General features: G+C 41.4%; 1 protein-coding gene across 1 annotated transcript in view; it reads right to left on the reverse strand.

Moving 5' to 3' along the window:
- Positions 1 to 2,288: 2,288 nt before the first annotated feature.
- GUCY2C (guanylate cyclase 2C) overlaps positions 2,289 to 25,543 on the reverse strand; it is a 140,049-nt gene continuing 116,794 nt past the window's right edge. The window contains exons 24-29 of the mRNA XM_083158185.1: positions 24,414 to 24,606; positions 17,105 to 17,279; positions 11,752 to 11,850; positions 8,790 to 8,884; positions 4,931 to 5,007; positions 2,289 to 2,845 (exon numbers count right to left, since the gene is read on the reverse strand). Of these exons, the coding sequence (XP_083014311.1) occupies positions 2,671 to 2,845; positions 4,931 to 5,007; positions 8,790 to 8,884; positions 11,752 to 11,850; positions 17,105 to 17,279; positions 24,414 to 24,606 (814 nt within the window). The 3' untranslated portion in view covers positions 2,289 to 2,670. The remainder of the gene's footprint in view (positions 2,846 to 4,930; positions 5,008 to 8,789; positions 8,885 to 11,751; positions 11,851 to 17,104; positions 17,280 to 24,413; positions 24,607 to 25,543) is intronic.

A 25,543-nucleotide genomic window follows, 5' to 3' on the forward strand; every position in this document is an offset into this window, starting at 1 on the left:
GTGTTTTGAAGTTTCTATTCCTGCTGCTTTGTTTGTGTTGTTTTTGTTTTCTTTTGCCTCACCACCACATTATTGATATTATCTTCTACAAATAGTCATCTACTGTACTTACAGTTTACATTGTTACAGTGTTTCAAAATAAATGCAATATTTAGTTGGACTGGTTGCATAGCTATACATTTCAAAACTTGACTGCCTCTATAAAAGGTTTTTTTTTTTTTTAATTTGGATATAAATAAGTTAATTACTTCAGAAGAATTTCTTCACTTTTTTATTGGAAAAGTATTTTTGTATTATATATTATCTCCATCTGCTAAATGTTGACAATCTTTCAATATAGAAAGAATAGTTTTGTTATTTACAATAACTTATTATATAATTATATAATTTGTGTAGTGAAAACCCCATTGTGCTGATTTTTTTTATTTTTTTTAATTAATATCATTATTTTTCTAAGCAAGTACATTTGTTATTACAACTGCAGTAAATGCTCTGTCAGTTAGGATGGGGTTTGCTTACAGCTATCTAGAAACAGGACGTTAAGATTTCAGCAGCGGTTTGTCACAATGGAGCTAAAACCAATCCTGTCTCACTACCACATCTGATGCGCAGCTCCTCTCCTGCCTCCCAGCTTTAACATGGCGTTTCGGCTAGATTCCTATTCTGAATGCAGAGCAAGGAGGTTACTACTGAAAGAGTGTCCTGAAATTCTCCCGTGCATGGATCCACATAACTTTCAAAGAAGTCCACTTTCAATATAATCCAGGATTACCCATAACTGGATCATTGAAAAGTAAATTTTGATGTATTTTATTATTGAATAAAAACTACTATGATCAGCAGAAATTCCCACTAGGACCAGCTGCACAAATTTAATACTCCGATTGGTTTTTACCCCTGATGAAGTCGTAGTGACAAAACGCGTTGGGTTTTTTCCATCAATAATAAAAGGACTATTTATCCTGAAATGGACTGTGCTTAATCATTGTGAACATCATCAAATACAAGGAAACGAATTTTCAGAAATGTTTTTGTGATTTTATTATATTATGATATATTGGGAGGTACATTGTTTGTATTAGGTAGCGCACCCCAATCCCCCCCTTCTTTCTCGATGGCATTTTGGCTGCCTGCTCCCACATGTATTCCCTCCCATGTCCTTGATTTAACATGATTGCCTGGCTACCGCAGGCATCCCACCTGCCGGAGGATAAGTGTATAATTTCCAGGGCCGCACAGTCCCGGTGACACTTTTCCGCACCTGCCAAACAGCCTGCTGTAGCATGCAACAGCATGCGCTGCCCTGAACCACTTTGACAATTTAAAAAAAGTCAGCGGTGCAGGGGGATGCTTGCCACTCCTCTGCTCCATTATATTTGCACCTCTCATGTCTTTTAGGGGCATTCCAATGCCCCTGAAAAAGACATGCTCCCGCATTCTATAATGCTGCTTGTCACTGCCCCCAAAAGCCAGTAGCATGACAATCACTCTGTAGAGTTTGGGCACTGCAAGTGACATTTTAGCACTGGCTCTCCCCATGTGACCTTTGGTGATATGTGTAAACTTTGAGTCTATGTACTTCTCTGATTTAGGCGCAGGGTGCATGATGCTATCATTCTGTTTGAAGCTTCTGAATATTGCACCATATTTGTGGCTACCTACATAAGTCAACTTGCAGATGCAGGAGTAAAAACCACAATAATTAAACATACAGCTAAAATGAATTACAAGTTTAATAATTCTTCATTTACATAAAATGTATTTTCTTTATACTTATTGCTATTACTTTACATGTCCTGATGATGGAAATTAGACATTTTGGGGCAGATTTAACAACAAGCGATATTCTTTGTTATCACTTGTTACTAATCCTAAATGGTGCTCCAACCAATCACACAACAGTAAGGAGCTGACTGATTGGAGCACCAATTAAGATTAGTAACAATTAATTAGCAATAAGTAGAATATTGCTCTTTAAATCTGCTCCTTTATTCACAGAGCTTGCTGAATCACCCATTGTATTTCCTGAGCTATATAACATGTTTGTATCATTATTGTTCATTTTTCAAATATAAGAAGCATTTTTTTATTATATGGCATTAAGGTTTAATTAGGATAGATAAAATATTCGGTACTTATGTATTATCTGGACTCCCATGTTAAATGCACCCCATTTTTTCATACTCCTACTACGCATGGAGTTCATTTTATATAGTGTGGCGAGCCACCGTGCCCGAAGGGTGGCGAGCGGACGCGTTCTCATAAGAAAAACGGGAGCCCAGATATTACATAAGTACCAAATATTTATATACACCACAAGGGGGAACGGATCAAGTATTGGAGAGAAATATACAATGTGCTAAAATAATGACAAAACAATAAGTTATGAACTGATTGGTACTTCATCTCTCTCTTAACTCAAAAGCTTGATACATCTCCCCCACAATTCTTACTTAAAGGAGGATCTGTTGCCTTATAGTGATAGCATCCCTCCCACTTGAGATCAGACAGTTGCATGTTTACAGTGTTTCGTCCCCGTTTACCTAAGATCTTTATATCCATTTACCTTTCCGCGAAAGTCATACAGAAGCAAAGCAATGCTAATGATAAAGGAGTGCATCATCTCCACTCAGTAAATATTGTCCTTGTACAGTTATTGCAAATCCTTTGTTAGAAGTATGTACTGGGTGGGCTGCTTGTGGCTATTTGCAGGTATTCCAATGTGCCACTCCGATAGCTTGCTACACGGGTCAGTGGCCTGTCGTTGAATCCCTCATCTTCTCTCTTTTTCAAAGACTCTTTAATCATGTCTGCAAAATCAGACTGCAGACGTTGTTGATTTTCCCTGTTTAACATATCAACATAAATTAAAAAAATTACTTTGTGGTAGTAATATACAGGGACTTAATCAACATACTTTATTTCTTACTGTGTGTGGTGTAATATATTGAAGCACCAGGTCTAAAGCTGTAGACTGGATTAGGATGATGCAGTTATGGTTGATTGTGTCATGAAGCTGCTTGAGTGGACTCATCCCAGGAGACTTGAATCCACTTCCTGGGCTCCAGAAGAGTCACCCAAGATTTAAGAGGCTAAGGGCCCAATTCAGACCTGGGCGCTAGACTGTGTTTATTCGGAGTTACCCTGATGAACGCACCCTAACCCCGTATCCCCTTGATACCCCAATATCCCCTGTCACAGTACTGTAAGTGTACTCCTGATGTATCCAACACACACTGGGTCCAACCTGCTCTATATCCCTCCTGCACTGTATTCAGCTAACACTTTATCAATTTATAATTTTTTTTCATTGCCTTTTAGAAATCTATCAAATATATTCGATAGATGGTTAGTAAACATGCACCCAGGGGCGCCTGGTCAAGGTAAAATGTAAAGGGCATGGCCTCTGGAGTGGTGTGACTATGCCCTCTTTAAAAAAACAAAACATAATTTGTGCAGGATCCTCCTCACACACAGAGGGAGAGAGATGACAGGCTGCCGCTGTGGCTGTCTCTCTCCCCAGCTCAGCACAAAGCACTGAGCAGCGTGTGCTGAGCTGGTGAGAGATGCTATGCTGAGGTGGCACCCTGTTATCTCTCTCCCCACTGCCCAGCTTCCTTCAAAGGCCCCCATACACTAGTACAATTTGGGTTGATTTCACCCAATACCGACGGATCGGGCAGAAAAATCGGCCAAAATTAGATGTGTTTGACATCCCCTCCATCCCAATGCGCGGTCACGGGCGCATAGGGTCTTACCTTGGAGATTGAACGTCCTGCACATAAAATCTATAGGATCGGACACATCGGGGGTGCTTTTTAGCACTCGCAATGTGTTGGGTCCGATTAAGTAGGTGAGTACCAGCAGTGAAGCACCACTGGTACACACCTATGTGCAGGTATGTCCGGCGAGGATGACAGGGATGCTCAGCTGGGAGAGCAGTGGTGGGTCCTGGGTTGCGCTTAGCACCCATGGGGTGGGGGGTGACCATGTAGCGGTGGGTCCCAGGCAGCAGGCAGTGATGGGAAGCGCTGAGCGGCAGGGGCTGGGTGGACAGTGGCAGCAGAATAAAAAAAATTCAAAAGAAAGAGCACTCTCAGTAATCAGAAACTGTCCAGTTGATTAGCTAAGGGAGCATTCTCAGCCAATCAATGACCAGCCTGTCTATTGACATTTTTTACAATTATGTTGCCATTGGCTGTCCAGCACCTGCAGCTCAGTGCTTCCCGCCACTGCCTGCCCCGCCACTGCACGGTTAATTGCAGTCTTGCACCCACTGCTGCCTAGGACATGCCACTGCTGCCCCTCCGCTCACTTTTTTTTTTTATCCTGCCCCCACAGCTACCTGGGAGTCTTTACATGTAAAATGGCACAACAAGTACCAAACCTTAACTGAGCTCTCCCAGGGAGCTGATGGGGAGCTCAGGGAAAATTAGGTCTGACTTGTCCTTAAGACAAGTGGGACTAGTGTATGGTGACCTCAAGTGGGGAGCAGGACCTGCCCCCAAACCCCCCCCCCCCCCCAGCAGACCCGGGCTCAGGTAAAAAGTCCCGTCCCCCTGACGCAACTGCATACACCTAAGACATACAGTATGCATATTTATTATGGGTCCCTACTCCTCTGCAGCACCATCTTCCCAGTGACACCTTTGAGTAAATGGAGCTGCACAATGAAAGCAAAGACTGGCACAGTGCGATAACCTGTCCCCTATTTTCAGATATCACTGAGAAGGTGGGGCAGCAGAAGAGTCTGTACCCACTTGCCGACACACAAGGTAAATGTGTGGCAGAGGGGAGAACCTACTGCTCAGGAGAGGGTCTGCCGCACAAGAGCCCCTTTTGGCCGTCATTACCCACTGCCCTAGGATGCAACAAACACAATTGACAGTTTGGTTCTTACTGATCAGATTGGCTACAGTACATGACTTACACTGATGGAGGTATAGGGAGGTTGTACTTGTTGTTCTTTTCCCCAGTTAGCCAGTATGTAGTTTCTGTGCCTTTACCCTAAAATGTGTAAATGAAGAAATATCAGACACAAAACTACTTAAACACTTGCCTACAAAGTAATGTATATTATGACAACAGTCCCGATTTCTGTATCTAGACATTTGCAGGACCCATAGCAAAAGTTTGTAATGGTCCTTTTGTACCACATAATTATGAAAGATGTATAAAACACATGCTACTTTGAGAGGGTAAGTGGGCCCCTCACAGTTCTGGTCCCCATAGCAGCTGCGCCCCCTTCACCTATGGTAGTTACGGCCATTGCAACCGCTACTGTTAGGCAGCTGCTGCAAGACACTCATTTCCTGGAGTTCTGGTCCTTTGCCCCGTACACTGCATTTGCAATATTCCTTCATAGATATGTCTCCAGAATGACTTGACTTGTCTGCTATATTAACTTTCTCTTGTGGTAATTTTTGTATTCCGTACCTACTGAAATTACTACATCAACTAAAATGTTATTCTGCTGTCTAAACCTCCCCTATCAATCTATTTCTAATCATCACCTAGTTTAGTCCAATTTGCCTGACCTAACCCATTCCTTTTATTGGGATGTAGTCAAATGGTTGGCAATAACAAAGTTGACATTCATAATGTTGTCAACCTCAGGCTAGACCGATATTATTTTGACATTGATAAAATGTCATCAGACAATGGGGGAAATTTACAAAAAAATCTGAAAAGGGCCAATGCCGGATACAAATGCATATGACCGTCAGCGGCCGTATTTTCGGGAAAATACAATTCATAAATAGCGCACATTGACTAATCTGCCGTATTTACGGGATTTGTATTTCACAATGGTGTAGGTGACTGTATGCATTCGTATTTGTATTTGGCGGCTGTATATGCAGCCGATTCTGATCCAGTGAATGAATAATTTTAAAAAACGGCGTGGGCAGACACACCAAATGCTGTTTCTTGTTTCATACAATTCTTATGTTTATCTACAGTGATTATTTTGTATGGTTAGTGAACTTAAGTGAGACTGCAGATTCTTAAATGCTGCTCAGCGGTCAGACATGTTCCCAAAAAATACTAGAACGGGACAATGAATCTTCTAGAAATGTACACCAAACAGCCCCCTGCTACAAGTGTAAAAGACCATCCCACCACTCTGACATCACCAGTTACATCCCTCCAATCAATGATACAAGAGAGCTGGAAGGGGAGGGTAAAAAGGAAGTGAATGATTCTGTGTGTTTGCTTGGAGATAAGAGGCTGTTCTCTCCCAGCGCTGAGAATTCTGGGGGAGTGGATAAAGCTGCTGGGCTGGACTCATTGAACATCAGTAGCATTTATCAGAGACCCTTAAGCAGCTGTACAGAGTGCCACATACTTGCCTACCCATCCTCGGATTGGCTGGAAGGCTCCCGCAAATCGGGTCCCACGGGAAGGTGGGTAAGTCTCCCACATCGCCACCTCAGTCCCCACACCCCCCTAACCCACAGCATAAAATCAGAATTTCGGGCTAAAATGAGGTGGATTTTGTGTAATTTTAGCCCCTCCCTCAAACCGTGGACTCGCAAATTGCAGTTTTTGACTGTCTTGGGGGCAGGGTTTGGTGACGTTAGCCTTGTCCCACGCCACTGACTCGCAGTGGCTTCTCCCGGAGAGGAGGGAAAAAATGTAGGCAAGTATGGATTGCCATCATGACATTACCCTGGGTGAGACTGAACACATTTGCAGTCACTGCCACTGATGTTGTGGAATTCTCCAGGGGCTGCTAAGGGGACTGTAGTTATCTGGCATGTTATTTAATCAGTTACACTTTGTGGTATTATTCTTGCTCTTTATATTTCTCTCCTCCTTATGAGCTGTTTTGCACGCTTCGGCTGATGCTGAGCGGCGAAACCCTGTACGGCCAAGAAGCTGTGGCACACACAGAAGTTTACAATGGTGGGGATGGCCACAGCCCGGCAGCCATCCCCTCCTGGTGACATCCGGCTGCAACCGTGCGGCCAGGGCGTGGCTGTCCCGTGGGAATGGACATGATCCTGTCCATTATTAGCTACTGTGTCTGGCACGGCTTTTGGCCGTGCAGGATTTTGCCGCCCGGCGTCATTTGGAGTGTGTGAAAAAGCCCTATCTCTGTGATTGCTGAACCTAATAATTATAGCAGACTACAGTTTCAGTACCTGATATCCTCACACCGTGCACCTGGCGCCCCCTCCGTTACATCGGCCTGGTCCTCAGCTACACCTGCTGGTCCCTGCTGCTGCTGCTGCTGCCTTCAGAGTCACGACTATGCCAGCCTGTCACCTTGCATCAGGCTGCTGATGTCAGGTTCCACTGTAAGCAGCAGCCGCTCGTGGAGGGTTATTGTGTCCGAATAATGTGCCGGGCAGCGGCGGCAGCAGCAGTACACGCCAGGCGGCTACTGTCTGTCTCTTCTCCCGACTCGCCTACCTGACCCTCTCCATGTGGGAGAAAATGCTCTGTTTCTGGACTTCCCTGGTAATGTATGATTGCCATCACCTGTTGGGAGCTAGGTAAAGGTGTTTCACCACAGGTGATGGCAATCATGCATTACCAGGGAAGTCCAGGAACAGAGCATTTTCTCCCACATGTATAGGGTCAGGTAGGAAAGTATGGTTTGAAGTACAGCCCCCACCCAAATCTAACTCTCTCTGCACATGTTACATCAGCCCCACCTGCAGTGCACATGGTTTTGTCCATTAGAGAGTGATTGTGCCTTTCCGAGTGAACTAGAATAACCCCCTTAGTCCATACTTGCCTACCTGACCCTCTCCATGCAGGAGAAAATGCTCTTTTCCTGGGCCTCGCTGGTAATGTATGATTGCCATCACCTGTGGCGAAACACCTTTCTTATCGATTACCTAGCTCACCACAGGTGATGGCAATCATACATTACCAGGGAAGTCCAGGAATAGAGCATTATCTCCCTGAAGGAGAGGGTCAGGTAGGCAACCCTGTGTAAAATGTATATGAAATAGGTTTACTAGAAACCTTACTTATGCAACCACTTGGCCATCAAAAATGTATTGTTCAATATATGGACACCAGCCAAAACATAGGTAGCCATGGTGCCTGGGGTGTTTGCAGTTGCACAAGGGTACCCACATTTGTGAGTTGAGACAGAGCCAGAAGCTGTTATGGGCACCTAAGTGTGTAGTGGATCCAACAGTGTCACAAACGAGTGGACTCTGGAGTGAGAGGAGGGATCCTGGTAAATCGTATTATTGGGGAATGTGGGGTTTTTATTTAGGGGGCCCTCCCAATGGGTGGCAAGAGCTCCCAATACACCCTTATCTGGCTCTGGTATGAACCATAATCTTTCACAACCTGAAAACAGCTAAAAATTACTCTGGATCGTTTAAATATCAAATGAAGATAGCATTATACAGATGTGCTCATATACATATGGTGAGACACCTTTACCTAGCTCCCCACCGGTGATGGCAATCATACATTACCAGGGAAGTCCAGGAGCAGAGCTTTTTTCTCCCGCATGGAGAGGGTCAGGTAGGCAAGTATGCCTTAGTCACACGGGGAACAGACAATAATAATTTCCTAACTCCTCTGATTTATAGGCATTGTGCTTTAATTAAACCCTTAATTGTCAAATCTTTATTTCAGAATTTACTTTAATAATGCCTTGTAATGTATAATTTCTTATATGAGCAACATAAAATCGTATTTCATTTTCTAGGCTTAAGTCGTTTCATTTTTGTGTACAACTCATTTTGGGGTGTTTTTTTTTTTTTTTGTATAGGATTGAAAAGTTTCAAGTATGCAATTGCTTCCCATGTGTTTCATACCTTGAGATAAGTCTCTCCTCTTACTTCATATTGAAATTCACAGTCTGTCCTTTTCAGAATGGATATGGTCGATTTGCTTACATGTATTCGTAAAGCTGTTGTTTAAAGAGAACATTTTATTTATAGATATATATTAAATACAAATTGTGATAAAAGGGGGGGGGGGGGGGCATGTTGCTGCGCCCTATATGATACAAAGTAGCAGCTCTTCCCAACCTACTCCTTTTAGTGGGATGGAAACAAATGATTGGTGCACTGTAATACTGGGCCTTATTCTGGTTCACTCCTTATGGCAAATTCAAAACCATATGCACTGCAGGGGGGCAGATATTAAATGTGCAGAGAGAGTTAGATTTGGGTGAGTTATTTTGTTTCTGTGCAGGGTAAATACTGACTGATTTATTTTTACACTGCAATATAGATCTCACTTAGAAGTAAAACCACACCCAAATCTAACTCTCTCTGCACAAGTAACATCTACCCCACCTGCACTGCACATGGATTTGTCCATCTAAGAAGGAATTGCCAGAAGGAGTGAACCAGAATAAGGCCCACTGTGTACACACTGTACAATTTGATATTCAATTTTGACTATACAGTCAAAATCGAATTGGGATTGCATAGACATCGCATGGAGATAGAACATGTTTTACACTTTCTATGTCGATCCGATGCCGATGCGTACTCCCATTCAGCTGAAATCGAAAAGCTTAATAGACAGTGCAGCAGTGACTATATAGTGCAAATCAAAAGTAGATAGCATGAATTGTATGTAAATAGTACAGAGTTAGCAAAGATTGCATAGCACTCAAATCTTAAGTCGAATAGCAAAGGAATCTCACCATGTGTACACACCATAAGATTTGGAAAGACGCTACTTTGTAAGTAAATGTGTGTTTACTTTCATTCACACACTAATATCTACTGTACACTCGTACAGCCTCAGGTTTACAATTAGTACAAGGGGTGCAAGCACCTCATGGGATTTTATATTGGCTATAATGGATATTAGAGGCATTGGAAGGTCATGTGAGGATGTTTGAGGGCATGTGGAAGGATCTGTTGGGCATATAATGGGCATGTTGTGTATTCTGATGTGGGGAGATTTGAGGGGAATTTATGGAACATGTGGGAAGCTTTGAAGGGATTAAGGGCCCCATTCAGGTTGGCTCAGTAAGATGCGAACATTGCAGCTTACCAAGCGCCTGAGATGCCGCCCGCCACCTGTCCAAACACCCGCCCCCGCTGATTCCCCTTGGTAACATGCGAGGTGATGTACAACGAATACACATCCACTCACATGCCTCTGCTGCAGGACAAATCATTTGATGGTCGCCTAACATCGAATGATTTCTCCTGCCTTTGCAAATAGAAGTCAAGTGAAAACTGACTTTTATTTGTGTGCACCTGGATGAAGACTGAGTGGGCGGCTGATTTCCTGTGACGTCAGACATCTGGCCCATGCCAGGTATCGGCCTGCCAGCATCCCCATGGGAATGGCCAGCGTTTTCATGAGGACACCCATAAAACACTGGCCTTTCCCATAGGCTAGCGCCATTCCCTCCACCATCTGCTCCCAGTACTCCAAGCCCCCCCCCCCCCTCACAACAACAGCCCGGCAAGTGTGTAACTTGCCAAAGTCATTCGTTGATGGGGTCTGCACATATGCAAATACGCGCTTGCGCATGCACGGACCCCCAAATATCAGAATGGGGACGAATTTGCCCCGTTCCAAATACAGTTTGACTTCTATTACCGATGGAGAAAAAAATCATTTGATGGTCGGCAACCATCGAATGATTTCTGTCCCCTTCGGCCACATGCGAGGGGATGTGTTCTCAGACATGCTAGCGAGGGGATGTGGGTAGCAATGGCGGATCAGGCCCTTTGCTTCAGAGGCCCCTTCTAAATTGTGCTTTGGAACCTCAAAATTTCTAGTAATGCCCCATGTTGAGAATTTTTTTTTACGTTTTCTAAAATGAATGACTCAGATAAAATTCAAAATGAAAACTGTTTTATTTAGAGCTGTTAACTGAAAATCTTTTTGAACTGTGCTAAACCTTACAAGTCTTAATGATACTTTGCTTTATGCCTCAGAAAATATGAAACAATATAATATTGCTTTCTTTTTAAAAGAATCCTTTCTGTAACTTTATCAATGGTGATGATCCCACACTTGAGATCTGTAAAGGTGAAGATATTTTTGGGTGCTTCCCACTATTATGCTCCTCGTGGGAGGGGTAATGAAAAGAAAGATTCTTCTTTTACAATGATTTCTCTGTCTCACCCATCTCATTTGTTGCAGTTTTTAAATCCCTATTACCTATAAATCATAAACATATTGACCCTTTGAGTGTTAAGTGAATTTGTCAAAATAGATTTGAAAATTAACAAACCTATTTATTCATCATAATGACATAATTTACAATGATGGGAGTTCTATTGAAGATACAATGTTGCCTCTAGCAAATAAACAGATTGTACTTTTTATTTATATACCACCTTTTAGAACAGGGGTGGGCAGTAAGCGGCCCTCCAGCAGTTGATGAACTACACGTTATCTTCAATAGAACTCATCATCATCTTAGTAAATTTACCCCATTGTGTCCCCACCTTTGGCTTGGCTGGCAGCTTCATTCAGGATATAGGAAATATAATCTTTTTTTACACAATATTTTTATTGATATTTATATAACAAATGTGAGTGACGCTGGCATCTTTAGCAGATATTTTGCACATCTCTCAGAGATGTTGGCTCTAAAAGAGGACCTGCTCCTTTTTTAATTATTTTTTTTATATGTGTTATTAAAATATTTAATCAATAGTAACTTATCATAGGAAGTAGCATTATTGGCTTCCAAAACACAAATCCCTAAAACAAGTACCATAATCCATAATGAAGATTGTACCTGAAATAAAGTTTAGCTGCAAAATGAAAGATCTAATTATTAATTATTCTTACGCAATCCTGTAGATTCCATCCGTGAAGCTGTGTTCACAGTGTCTCCAAACAGGCAGTATCTTGGCATTTTAATCCCAACGACTCCGGCAGCGCATGGTCCTGAGTGGTACAAACAGATAAAGTTAATATTGAATCTAGTAAGTTAATGTTGGGTCATTATCAAAGTGCAGAGTGTGACAAGGCCTCAGACCCTGATGGGTTTACAGAAGAGTATTATTAAAAATTGATGATAATTTGCTCCCTCAACTACAATCTTTAACTCAATCCTAGAGAGCTTGGGTATGAAATAATGGCTATCGGGAGCTAGACAGTAAGGAGAATAACAGTAGGATTTGATAGGATCTCCTGACACTTTGGGGTAAATTTACAATGATGGGAGTTCTATTCAACTCTATTCCCCATAGCAACTAAATCAGATTCTACTTTATTTATATACCACCTTCTAGAAAATGGTTGGGGAGTAAACGGCCATCCAGCTGTTGATGAACTACACATCCCAGTGTCTCTATTGCTAATAGAAAGTACCAGGCCACCATTTGTCCCACCTTATACTGTATTTTCCCTTGTGATAGCATCCCTCACTGCAACTATTAGAGCCTGTAATACTGTACATTTTGTGGAGTTGGGAGGGCTCCAGAGTAAGCTATTATGTGCACATGACATCTTATTGGCCCTCCTTCAACCTGGGGTTTCCTTCCCCTCTCTCTTTAAAATGATGTATATGATGTACTGTATATATAGTATAGCAATCTACTGGGGAAAAAATAGCATTCTAATGCAACGCTACAAAATCAACTTTCTTTAGTTCCTTGTGAATTTGTATCAAAGTCTCCTATGAGTCATTGGGGTTTATTCTAGTTCATTCTTTCTGACAAAATCCTTCTTAGATGGACAAAACCATGTGCACTGCAGGGGGGCAGATGTAACATGTGCAGAGTGAATTAGATTTGGGTGAGTTATTTTGTTTCTGTGCAGGGAAAATACTGACTGCTTTATTTTACACTGCAATATAGATCTCACTTTGAAGAAAAACCCCACCCAAATCTAATTCTCTCTGCACAAGTTACATCTGCCCCACCCTCAGTGCACATGGTTTTGTCCATCAAAGAAGGATTTTGTCAGAAAGAATGAACTAGAATAACCCCCATTATATGGTGAGAACTTCCCTAGAATTCTTAACAAGTCTTTTGATTTGTAATTCTCAGTCTTTTGATTATCTCATGGCTGGGCAAGATCAATGTAGTTTAAAACCCTCCCCGTAAAAGTACCATTCACAGTATTTAGTAAATAGATTTATCTGGAATACCATACACAGTATATCTGTATCTGGTTGTTATCACTTAAAAAGCCACTATAGGTAGAGGGAGCAGATTCACTGACATATAACTACATTATTGGGTGGCCAATGTCAGCCATGTTAAGGCTTCCTTAGCTCCATTTCACACTCTCTTGTGGCTCACGTTGAATTCAAAATATCTTTGGCTCTTCTCCAATTCTAATGTGTGGGGTCTCTGGGAGGGGGTCACAGAATTGGCAGATGAGGTCTACCAATTTCCAAGTACTATTTTCTCTCCCAATAGATTCTGTCAACCCTTGCTCCCTTATAAGACAGCCCTGATATTTCCACGGGGTTATTCTACCTTATGCTCCACCCTGTAGATTGTAGCCGGTATTTGCTACAAACCTCTTGATGAACTTAGATGCCATACACCGTAGATTCCCAAAACTCACTTTCTCCAATTCCAACATTTTCTACAGTCCCTCTGTTTAACTGTATCACACGGTCTCATTTAAAATATTTTTGCCTTTCATCCCTATAGTAAAGATGCACGGGTTCGGTTTTACATGGATTTATTCAGATTGCAAAACTGAATCTTATTGGCTATCCAAAACATGTGATAGTCGATAGTCAATCGGAAAAATCCGAACTTGCACTAGTTTTGGTGATAACACCCGAGTAAATCCGAACCACTAATCTCTATAGTAATTTCTAGAATTCACAATGAGCCGACAGACTAGTCATGAGAGTGAGTGGGAGCTCTATGACCACCTCTGGAAGGGGATTACAGGGAGAGGATTCAATTCAGATGGCATCTAGCTCCTTATCGACCATCAATGAAAATGTCTATACTTAAGGAGGTACTATACCCCTGTATTCTCAGGGGGCTGACCACTTCCTTAAAAAGCAGCAGCTATAAAAAGGCATCTCTGACATCAGCGCTCATATTTAACTTTGGTTACATTTCTTCTTAATATACCCCTGATACACTGGCAAAAATATACAACTCTACTAATCCTACTTGTTGGTGGCTAAGCAGCCTATTTATACCCCAAAAACAGACATTTATTTATTAACAGTTATTTACATAGCACACACATATTCCACAGTGCTTTACAGAGAATATTTGAACATTCACATCAGTCCCTGCCCCAGTGGAGTTCACAATCAATGGGGCAGATGGATTAAGCCTAAACAAGAGATAGATGCAAGGGTGATAAAGAGAGATAAACATCCAGCCAAACAGCTCCTTACTGACTTTTTTCAAACACAGCCTGTAACATGGCAGTTAGCAGCTGATTGGCTGGATGTTTATCTCTCTTTATCACCTTTGCATTTATCTCTTGTTAAGACTTAATACATCTGCCCCTATATTCCTTACCACATGTCCACACATATACATTAATTCTAGGGTTAATTGTGTTGGGAGCCAAGTAACCTATCAGTATATTTTTGGGAGGAAATTGGAGTACCTGGAGGAAACCCACGCAATCACAGGGAGAATATACAAACTCTGCAAAGTTAGTTTTGCTTCTGGAAACTATGTATCCCCGGGATTTAAGAAGGTCCCTTTATATCTGATTATGAAGGCTGTAAAACTGCTTAGATGATGTTAGCGCTTAATATTCTATGGGCTCCGCACTTATATCAGAGACAGATTGGAGGGTTGCCAATCTGGTAGCCCCCATTAATACATGCACAGCCAAACAATGCGCATACACAAGTACACTTGCCAAGTCCAAACAGGCAAGCTTCTAAGACAGGGATGGCCAAACCTGTCCTTTAGATCTACCAACAGTTTATGTTTTTCAGGCAGCCTGTGGATCTGTAGTAGGAATTAATGCAGCAGGTTTGAAAATGTGACAGTTAGTAATGACCTGCTAAGTGATTTGGAAAACGTGGATCACTGGTAGATCTTGAGGACTGGTTTGGCCAGCCCTGTTCTAAGCCATCACACGCAAAGAGAGTTTTTATAAGCTGTATCTCTTGGGCACCCAACTATGATAAATGGATGTGGTAGTTTAATTATTACCTCACAATTAAATGGTAGAGGAGTGATAACTATGGGTCAGTTATATCATGACGGAGTTTTAAAATCTTTCACGCAGTTGGTTAGTGATTTTGGAATTCCATCTACATATTTCTTTAGCTACCTACAGCTTCGACAAGCCTTGTCCTTACAATTCCCTCAGGGTCCACCAGTTATTCGACACTCTCCACTCAAAACATTCCTTTTAAATTAGGCTCTAAACATTCTCTCTCAAGCATGTACTCCTTCCTTCTAACATATCATCACACCACTGACTTACCAAGTCTACAGCAGAAATGGGAAATGGAAGTGGGTAGGTTGTCTGGGGACGAATGGAGTGAGGCACTTGCTTGTCCTCGGGAATCTACTGCTTCGGTTAGATTTCAGCAAATTCAATTGTTCATTTTACATAGAACTTATCTGACTCCATCTAGAATGGTAAAATTTGGTGGGAGGACATCAGATGTATGCCCTAAATGTCAGGGTAGCTCAGGAACCTTTTGGCATTTATTGTGGGAGTGCCCGATGGTGAAACCATTCTGGGATCAGGTGACACAAGCTATGACTGTTACAGGAATACCCCAGAGTAGTCTAACACCTAAGTTTTGTTGCCTTGGGGTGTCTGGAGATGATGTCCTGGATAAACATACTAGGCAGTATGCAATTAATCTATGTACGTTGGCTAAAGTCTGCTTAGCCAGACTCTGGATGGCTCCCTCGGGACCTGACTTTAAGGCCTGGACTTCCTTAGTTAATGCATGAGAGATATTTATATATAACTCATAAGACTGAATCCAAATTTAATCGTATTTGGTGTAGATGGCTTTCTTCAAAATATGCATCCCCACAACAATTCATTAATTAATTAAGGCTGTGTTTTTGATTGTGTTTTTTTTTTTTCTTTCAATAATTTCTTTGGGGGGGTTATACAGATCATTCTTTATATCTATATATTCAATATAACTAACTGTGGCCTTTTATGGTTTCTCAAGATAATTGATGTTTGCGGTGTTCTAAAAGTTAATATATACGTATGATTCTTTTAGCTTAAAGTAATTACAAGAGAAAATGTATATTATTCCCATAAATAAGATATTGTTAATGTAAGATATAATTGATTATCTTGTGATAGTCATATAAATGTTTGTAATTTTTATTTTTTATTTTATTTATTATTTAATTTCTATTTTTTTTCCCTCTAGTTTAAGTTGTATTTATGTTTGATTTGTGGAAAAAATAATAAAAATTACTCAATTCAAAAAAAATATATAGTTGTTAAATCTGACAGAAAGTCTTTGTACACTAACAACAGTAACATGCAATAGTGATTATGCAATGCAGAACTGACTATACACGGACAGTGTAACGGTTAGCATTACTGCCTCACAGCACTAAGGTCCTGGGTTTGATTCCCACCATGGCTCTAACTGTGCAGAGTTTGAATATTCTCCCCATGCTTGTATGGGTTTCCTCTGGGTACTTGGGTTTCCTCCCACAATCCAAAAATATGCATGTAGGTAAATTGGCTCCTAACAAATAAATCCTAGAATGAATGTGTGTGCATGTACATGTGGTAGGGAAGATAGATTGTAAGTTTCACTGGGGCAGGAACTGATGTGAATGTTCAAATATTCTCTGTAAGCACTGCGGAATATGTATGCGCTATATAAGAAACTGTTAATAAATAAATAAATACACAGTAACCTTTCCCTTGTGGCCTCCATCTATAAATAAAAATGGCCTGCTCTTTAATTCCTTTGTATGTTTTATATGGGGAATGTTAATCACATTTGATAAGCTTACTGTATGATCACAGACACTTCCACAAATTATTTATTGGTTATTGGTCATCCTTTAATGTATTTTGAACATTTTGCATCAATATATAATGCATCTTATGGCTATTTTTTTTTTCACATTGAGACTTCTCCATTAATGTATTTAGCACAGAAATTAATAAACAACTCATTTTAATTTGTTGGACAGAAAAACTAATCCTGCAAATGAATTGATCATTTTGCTGCATTTGATAGAAGGAATAATACCTGAGTGAACTCCAATCCGTATCCAGACAGGTAAGCCTGGCAAATGACGAAGTTCAAAAGAGCCCATAAAGCTAAGGATATCCAAAGCCATCCTAGATATATCCACTGCATGCCTATTTCCATTTCGGTTTGGAAGCCCACTGACCACCATATAGGCATCTCCAATTGTTTCAACCTGAGAAGGACAAGAAAATGTACTGTACAGGTAGGATAAAGTGTACGGAAATGCTATTTTAGGATTGATGAGTTTAATAAAGTCAAATGACCAAAAGAGTACAGTTTTACAAAATGCTGGTCGATGATGTGGTGATGCTGGGCTGTGGTGCCGCTGTTGTCATTGCTACAGCCTTAACCCCAGACACATTGGGTGGTATTTAATTGCCTGTGGTCTCACTGGGGGCTATCCAATTAGCCCCGATAAGCTCTAGCGCTCCTGATGTTCTGTCTCTGGAGGGTTAGACCTGTGCTCCTCTAAAGTTATTTTGAGCATTTCTCCCCCATTGCTACCTTTAATCTTCTTCTAGTGCCTAACCCTAACCTCCCATTAGTGCCTAACCTTGATTCTCCACCTTATAGCCTATACTTAATGTCGACAATCTGTTAACAAGTTGACATTTTAATAATGATGACATCATAACTGTTGACATTGTGGTGTCCACATTATGAATGTCGCCCTAATGACTACATCCCAATATATGTTATCTTGTGCCAGTTTAAGAACAGTATAAATCTATATACTACATCTTATATATTATAACATAGGAACATATAAAGGTGAAAGGGGGTGATTCTGGTTGGTTTGCAAAAGCAAACTCCTTCTTTAATAAACAAAACCATGTGCACTGCAGGTGGGGCAGATGTAACATGTGCAGATAGTTACATTTGGGAGAGTTATTTTGTTTCTGTGCAGAGTAACTCTCAAATGTGCGTTTTTTGGGTTTGAGTGTGTGAGCGTGCTGTGTGTGGCGCCACTGTCGCTTTTTTGCTAACAAGCCATATAACACAATATACAGTAATATGTTTTGTCTTCTCCTACATATTCACTTGTGTCTTAATAGTTCTCCTGATTAACTCAGCGAAAATTAATTTTATCTCCATGCTAGAGGTTTAGATGGATATAATTATGAATAAAAGTCTTGTGATTTTTCTATAACTAAATATATATACACTATGGCCCTTATTCAGATCTGATCGCAGTGCAAATTTTTTGGGCAAAGCCATGTGCACTGCAGGTGGGGCAGATGTAACATGTACAGAGAGAGTTAAATTTGGGTGGGGTGTGTTGAAACTGAAATCTAAATTGCAGTGTAAAAATAATGCAGCCAGTATTTACCCTGCACAGAAACAATATAACTCACCCAAATCTAACTCTCTATATACATGTTACATCTGCCCCACCTGCAGTGCGCATGGTTTTTCCCTTTTTGAGAACAAATTTGTACTGCAATCTGATCTGAATAAGGGCCTTTGTCTATATAAGAATTATAGGTACTTATGTAGTATCTGGGCGTCCGATTTTTTGATTGTATGCCTTAAGTTAAGGCATACAATCAGATGCGATGCGATATCGCATCGCATGCGACCATCGGATGCGATGCGATGCGATGACCCGATTTTTCCATAGGAATCAATGTTAAAATGGACTGAGTCCATTTTAACATGGAATTCAATGGGAAAAAGGGGTCCTTTTCATACCCCTACTATCCAAGTGGGCATGGAGTTGGATATAAACCTGTGGCGAGCGTAGCGAGCCACCAAGCCCGAAGCGTGGCGAGCGGACCGTATTCTGTGTCCCCTCGCGGGGCTCGCTACGCTCGCCACGCTTCGGGCTCGGTGGCTCGCTATGCTCGCCACAGGTTTATATCCAACTCCATGCCCACTTGGATAGTAGGGGTATGAAAAGGACCCCTTTTTCCCATTGAATTCCATGTTAAAATGGACTCAGTCCATTTTAACATTGATTCCTATGGAAAAATCGGGTCATCGCATCGCATCCGATGGTCGCATGCGATGCGATGCGCCCGATCCGACCCGATTTCTAAATCGGACGCCCAGATACTACATAAGTACCGAATTATATTGTCAATAAAATAAAATATATAGATCAAAATACTTTTTTTTTTCCTGTGGTTTGACATACTGGTGCTCTACGTATGATGCCACCCAGGGCTGGTGTTATTTCTAGTTAAATTTCATATACTTGCTGTGTCTATATATAATTGTGAACTAAAGAACTATGTATCGCTATAACCATTTGATATAATGTTTCTCAAGTCTCTTACAATGTAATAGCAGATCATATTAATAATTATTTCTGCTCAGTATTCACTGCTGAAAGAGAGGGGAAGGGGCCACAGTCAGGTTGCAAGTATAGTCAGAAAATTGAGGGAGAAACAAGTACATTTACAGAGGAGAAAGTCCTCACAAAACTCTCAAAACTGAAAGTGGATAAATCAATGGGGCCAGATGGGATACATCCAAGGATACTAAAAGAGCTTAAAGGGGAGCTGGTAAAACCAATAACAGAATTATTCAACCAGTCTCTGAGCTACTGGAGTAATTCCAGAGGACTGGAAAACAGCGAATGTAGTCCCACTGCACAAAAGTGGAAGAAAGGAAGAGGTAAGCAACTATCGACAAGTAAGCCTTACATCAGTAGTAGGGAAATTGATGGAAACACTCTTAAAACAAAGAGTTGTAGAATATCTCAAAACCAGCAATTTACAGGATCCAAAACAGCATGGGTTTACTGGGGGAAGATCGGGATGCGGTCATTCGTCAGAATGCATTTAGGTCTACAGTCATTAGGTCGACCCCACTAGGTCGACTGGCAGGAAGGTCGACCTGACTTAAGGTCGACATGGGCCAAGGTCGACATGACTTAAGGTCGAATTTGCATAAAGGTCGACATGAGGAAGGTCGACTGGTCATAAGGTCGACATGGGTTTTTCACTGTTTTTTGAGCCGACATGTGCCGACAGGCGGTATTTCATGCCCTACCATCCACTAGGGCGTGGTGGGAGAATAAAATAGTGTGCCGAGCGCAGCGAGGCACCGTGCCCGAAGCATAGCGAGCGAAGCGAGCGATGCGAGGGTCCGATTCTCATTGCCAACTGTGTCCATGTCGACTGTGTCGACATTCGGATCAAAAAACAGTGAAAAACCCATGTCGACCTTATGACCAGTCGACCTTCCTCATGTCGACCTTTATGCAAATTCGACCTTAAGTCATGTCGACCTTGGCCCATGTCGACCTTAAGTCAGGTCGACCTTCCTGCCAGTCGACCTACTGGGGTCGACCTAATGACTGTAGACCTAGAATCATTCTGACGAATGATCCCAACCCGGGAAGATCATGTCAAACAAATCTTATTGACTTTTTTGACTGGGTGACTAAAGTAATAGATTAAGGTGGGGCTGTAGATTTAGCTTATCTAGACTTTAGCAAGGCTTTTGACACTGTCCCAAATCGCAGACTGTTACATAACCTTGAAAGCTTGGGATTGGATTTTAAGATAGTTGAATAGATAAGAGCGTGGTTGCAGGACAGAAAACAGAGAGTTGTAGTAAGCGGAGTATAGTCAAAGGAGGAAAGGTTACAAGTGAGGTACCCCAGGGATCTGTACTAGTACCAGTGCTTTTTAATATCTTGGTGATATTGCAAATGGAATTTGCAAGGGTGAAATGTGCCTTTTTGCAGATGACACAAGGTATGACAGGGTAGACACACCAGGAGGGGTAAAACAAATGACTGATGATCTAGGTAGATTAGAGGAATGGTCAAGAGCATGGCAACTACAGTTTAATGCCAGAATATAAAACTTGCCATCGTAACATTAATAGATTTAAGACTTATATTAATATGTCTCTTTATTATTGGAATGCCAGCTAAAATGCTGTCTGATTAGTAACAGGTGTTTTTAATTACCATACTATTTTGATTAGTTGGCAGCCCTTTTAAAAACAAATCCCCTGACACCTGAGGTCATCTTCTGAAGAAACTGTCACACTAAATGATGGAGAAACACGTCAAGAGACCTCCTGTTTTCATGTATTGACATTTGATTTGACAGTGGGCACTGACTCCAGCAATTTTCTGTCTCTAGGGCTCCATCCCTATGAATTTACACAGAATCTGCTTTGCTATCCACCCACCTATCCATACTGTGGACCACAAGCTGCACCGGCATGGAGAGGCGGGGGACCTGAAACCAGAGGCCGTAACTGTGTTTCTATTGTGAGTGCCTGCCCCCAGCTGAGAGAGTGCAGACGACTCACAGATGCAGGATTCAAGTGAGCTAGTTTCACACTGCGGTCTGTTTCTCTAAACAGCAGCCGCTACAAACACCGCTACAATACTTCCTATTATACCTCCGTTGCCCGGGACAGTGTCTGTATGCAATACAACGAACAACACAGAGGAACCTAGAGACAGCAACCCAAAAGGTAATACTCCATTACACAACAAAAGACTACTTTGTATGGCTGATATTTGGTAACTGATAGAGCCATTTATCCAAGTTTTTGTTGCTCTGAGACAACATCTTGTTATTAAATTAACAAAAGTAATACGTCAACTTGGGAACCCTTGGCAATACTGTAGTATCTTGATCACTACAAAGTAACATCATAAAGCCAGTTGAGCCAGCACTTTTGTGCTCTACAAATATTTTGACTGTTCGACACAAAGACTAATTGTGACCTAAAATAAAGGTCACATTAAAGTAGTCCTTAACCTACTTCTAGCCATAACAATGAACTAAAAAGGGCTGCTGTCTTTCCCACTGTCTTTTAATGCTTTTTAGGTATTATAAACATTGTTTTTTTTTACCATTATGACAGTTATATATGAATTATATTAATAAACTACAAATTGTGTTTAAAATTTCAGTGTCACATGTGCGCTCTCTAAACATTCTGTTTAAATTGTGTATTTTTGGTTATTATTGAGTGACACAGAGGTCCTCATTGAGAGTTGCAAGTGATAATTTTAAAAATTAGTACCTGTTTTGGATACATTTGTTGTGCGCCTGATTTTGATTTTTTTCTCTCCTTTCTGTGTGCCAAAAGGATGTGTGTTTAAATACATCACTCATACCTTGCATCACGCAGAGACAGAGAGATTCAAAACTGTGTTGTTTATTTCCCCAGCATGCAGGAGGTGTCTGCTTGTACAGATGCCTCCTGCTGCTGTATATTAGTACTGCACCCAAGTATGCAGCAGCAATCACTATCTAACCACTTTTAAATTAGGCCCAATGTGATTACTTTAAATTACCAATGATTGATTGGTCTGAATTAGTTCTCAATGTAGTCAAATCCATCTTGGTCTTCAGATTGGAAGAGCAGAACAGTTCTATTGGTCCCTACTCTGCTACACTTCAGAACCCCAACAGTTAACAGAAATGTTCTGTATAAATGTGTATATGGTACTGAAATTGTAAAGACAAGTAGTTGTCACATCACTGTTGTTTTGCCTTGGCTATTGGCTAGTGTGATATTAATTACTAATTGTTAGTATTTCTTTTTACTTGTTCCATCAATTTGCTATCAGTTGTGCAAGCAGAGCAGTTATTGTGTATACCCTTTGTTATATATTGTAGTATATTGGTCAAAGGCAACAGAAGAAAGATAGAATATGAAATATACAAGGACAAGCAATTGGTAGAAATACAATTAGGGGTACTTGTGTATTATCACGGCGCCCCCGATTTCCATCGCAGGGCATTGTACGATGAAAAATTGCGTCCCATCACATCGCATGCGATATGATCGCATGCGATGCGATTTCACCTGATTTTTAATTGTACAGGCACCCAGATGCCTTATTACCATGTTAAATGCCCCCCCAGACCCGATTTTTAATTGTATACCCACCCTCATGGGTCATGAGTATGTGAAATGCCCCCCATTGTTAACGCCACCCCACTATGAACGCCAACCCGAAGCGTGGCGAGCGCAGCGGTACGCGTCCTCTGACCTATTCATACCCCCACTATCCACGTCGGCGTGGAGTTGATTTTATAAAGTGTTTATAAAGTAATGCACGTCCCCTCGCGGGGCTCGCTGTGCTCGCCACACTTCGGGCTCGCCACACTTTATAGAATCAACTCCACGCCGACGTGGATAGTGGGGGTATGGAAAGGTCGGAGGACACGTACCGCCGCCCCCCCCGCGGGCTCGCTACGCTTCGGGTTGACGTTGATAGTGGGGGGCCGTTACCAATGTGGGGGCATTTTACATATTTATTACCCATCAGGGTGGGTATACAATTAAAAATCGGGTCTGGGGGTGCCATTTAACATGGGACTCAATGGCAAATCGCGTCGCATCGCATGCCATTGTAATGGCATGCGATTTGACCCGATTTTAAAATTGTATACTAAGACCGGAAAAAAGGCTGAAATCGGGTCCATCGCATACCTTAGTATTAGTGGTATGCGATGCGATGGGCGCCGTGATAATACACAAGTACCCAATTAGGAATGACAAATTTAGGAATAAAAATGTACAATGTAGTATTACACAAAACAATAGGACAGTGTCGTGGATAAACAAGAATGATTGCGGAAGACAGGAGAAATGCAGTATCTGGATTATAGGGCAACAGAGTCCAAGTCCACAGTCAATAGGTCAAAATGCATATGGTCAAAATGTTGACATGGTTAAATGGTTGACGTGGCAATCAGCCGGTGCCCACCGCCCAGGGGCACAGGGAAAAGCACCAGTTTTCAGTCCGGGCTGGGGGTGCCCCGGAGACAGGGGACCTCTTTATTGGGGATCCACACTCCATTCAGGGTCCTGTCCCAGGCTGACCAGCCACGGGTTAATGCATTGGAAGCGGGAACTTGTATGAAAAGTCTCCCCTGGTTGTGGCATTAGCCTGCTGGCTGTTTGGCCAGGTGCTATTTTACAGAATACGGTGACCCCTTCTCAGTTTGTCCCCCGTATTTTGGGAACCAGGAACGGCCCATGACTCTGGTGCTGGTTATAGAAATGCAGGAGGACCCTAACTCCCCCCCCCCCCCCCTCCTGTATTTCTGCAACCAGGACCAGGCTAATAAATAAATAATTACTGGCTGCTTTACTTTTACACTGCAATTTAGATATCACCACCCAAGTCCAACTCTCTGCATTTGTTACATGTGCCTCACATGCAGTGCATATGATTTTCCCCATTTTGAGGACAAATTGATCCTGGTATCAAGTCTGAATCAGGCCCTTTGTTTGCAAGTTTCCATTTCTCATTTATTACATGATGACAAATATGCTGCCAAGGTCAATTTATTATATGTGTTTAGTACTGTACCTTGTATACATCATGATGGTCCAGAATGTGGTCAAAGTCCTTGTATACATCATTCAGCATATCTACAACTTCCATTGGTGTGCTATATTTACAGATGGTGGTAAACCCGACAATATCGCTAAAATAAATGGTGACTTCCTCAAAAAATTCTGGTTCCACTAATCCTGTTTCTTTAAGGGACTTCACCACAGGCCTGCAATCAGCACACAAACATGAATAAACTTTTTGTCTTGTTCAGCTTCTCTACACTATGGCCCTTATTCAGATCTGATCGCAGTACAAATTTGTTCTCAAAATGGGCAAAACCATGTTCACTGCGGGTGGGGCAGATATAACATGTGCAGAAAGAGTTAAATGTGGGTGGGGTGTGTTGAAACTGAAATTTAAATTGTAGCGTAAAAATAAGGCAGCCAGTATTCACCCTGCACAGAAACAAAATAACTCACCCAAATCTAACTCTCTCTATAAATGTTACATCTGCCCCACCTGCACTGCACATGGTTTTGTCCATTTTGAGAACAAATTTGCACTGCGATCAGATCTGAATAAGGGCCTATCTGTGTTTAAAGTTACAATTGTCAAATTAACCATGGTTCACTGGTTACATAATAATTAACCCTTTGAGTGCCAACATCTCTGTGAGTGATATGCAAAATATCCATTAACCCCTTCCTGACAGAGCCAGTTTTTGCGTTCCTGACAGAGCCATTTTTTTCAAATCTGACATGTTTCACTTAAGTGGGGATAACTTTTTTTTGCTTTTACTTATCCCAGTGATTTTGAGATTGTTTTCTCGTGACACATTGTACTTCAAATTAGTGGTAAATTTGGGTCGATACAGTCTGTGTTTTTTTGTGAAAAATACCAAAATGTCGTGAAAAAATGGAAAATTTTGCAATTTGCAAAATGTCACATTTTCTGCTTGTGAGACAAATAAACATACCACTCAAAATAGTTAATAACTAACATAGACCATATGTCTACTTTATGTTTCCATCATTATTTCAACTTCCTTTTCATTTTTTTGGACACTAGGAGGCTTCAAATATGAATAGCAAATTCTCAAATTTTCAAGAAAATTTCAAACACTGATTTTTTTAGGGACCAGTTCAGTTCTGATGTGACTTTGA

Source organism: Crinia signifera, chromosome 8 (genome assembly GCF_055691185.1).
Source record: "Crinia signifera chromosome 8, ASM5569118v1, whole genome shotgun sequence".
Classification (NCBI taxonomy): Eukaryota; Metazoa; Chordata; class Amphibia; order Anura; family Myobatrachidae; genus Crinia; species Crinia signifera.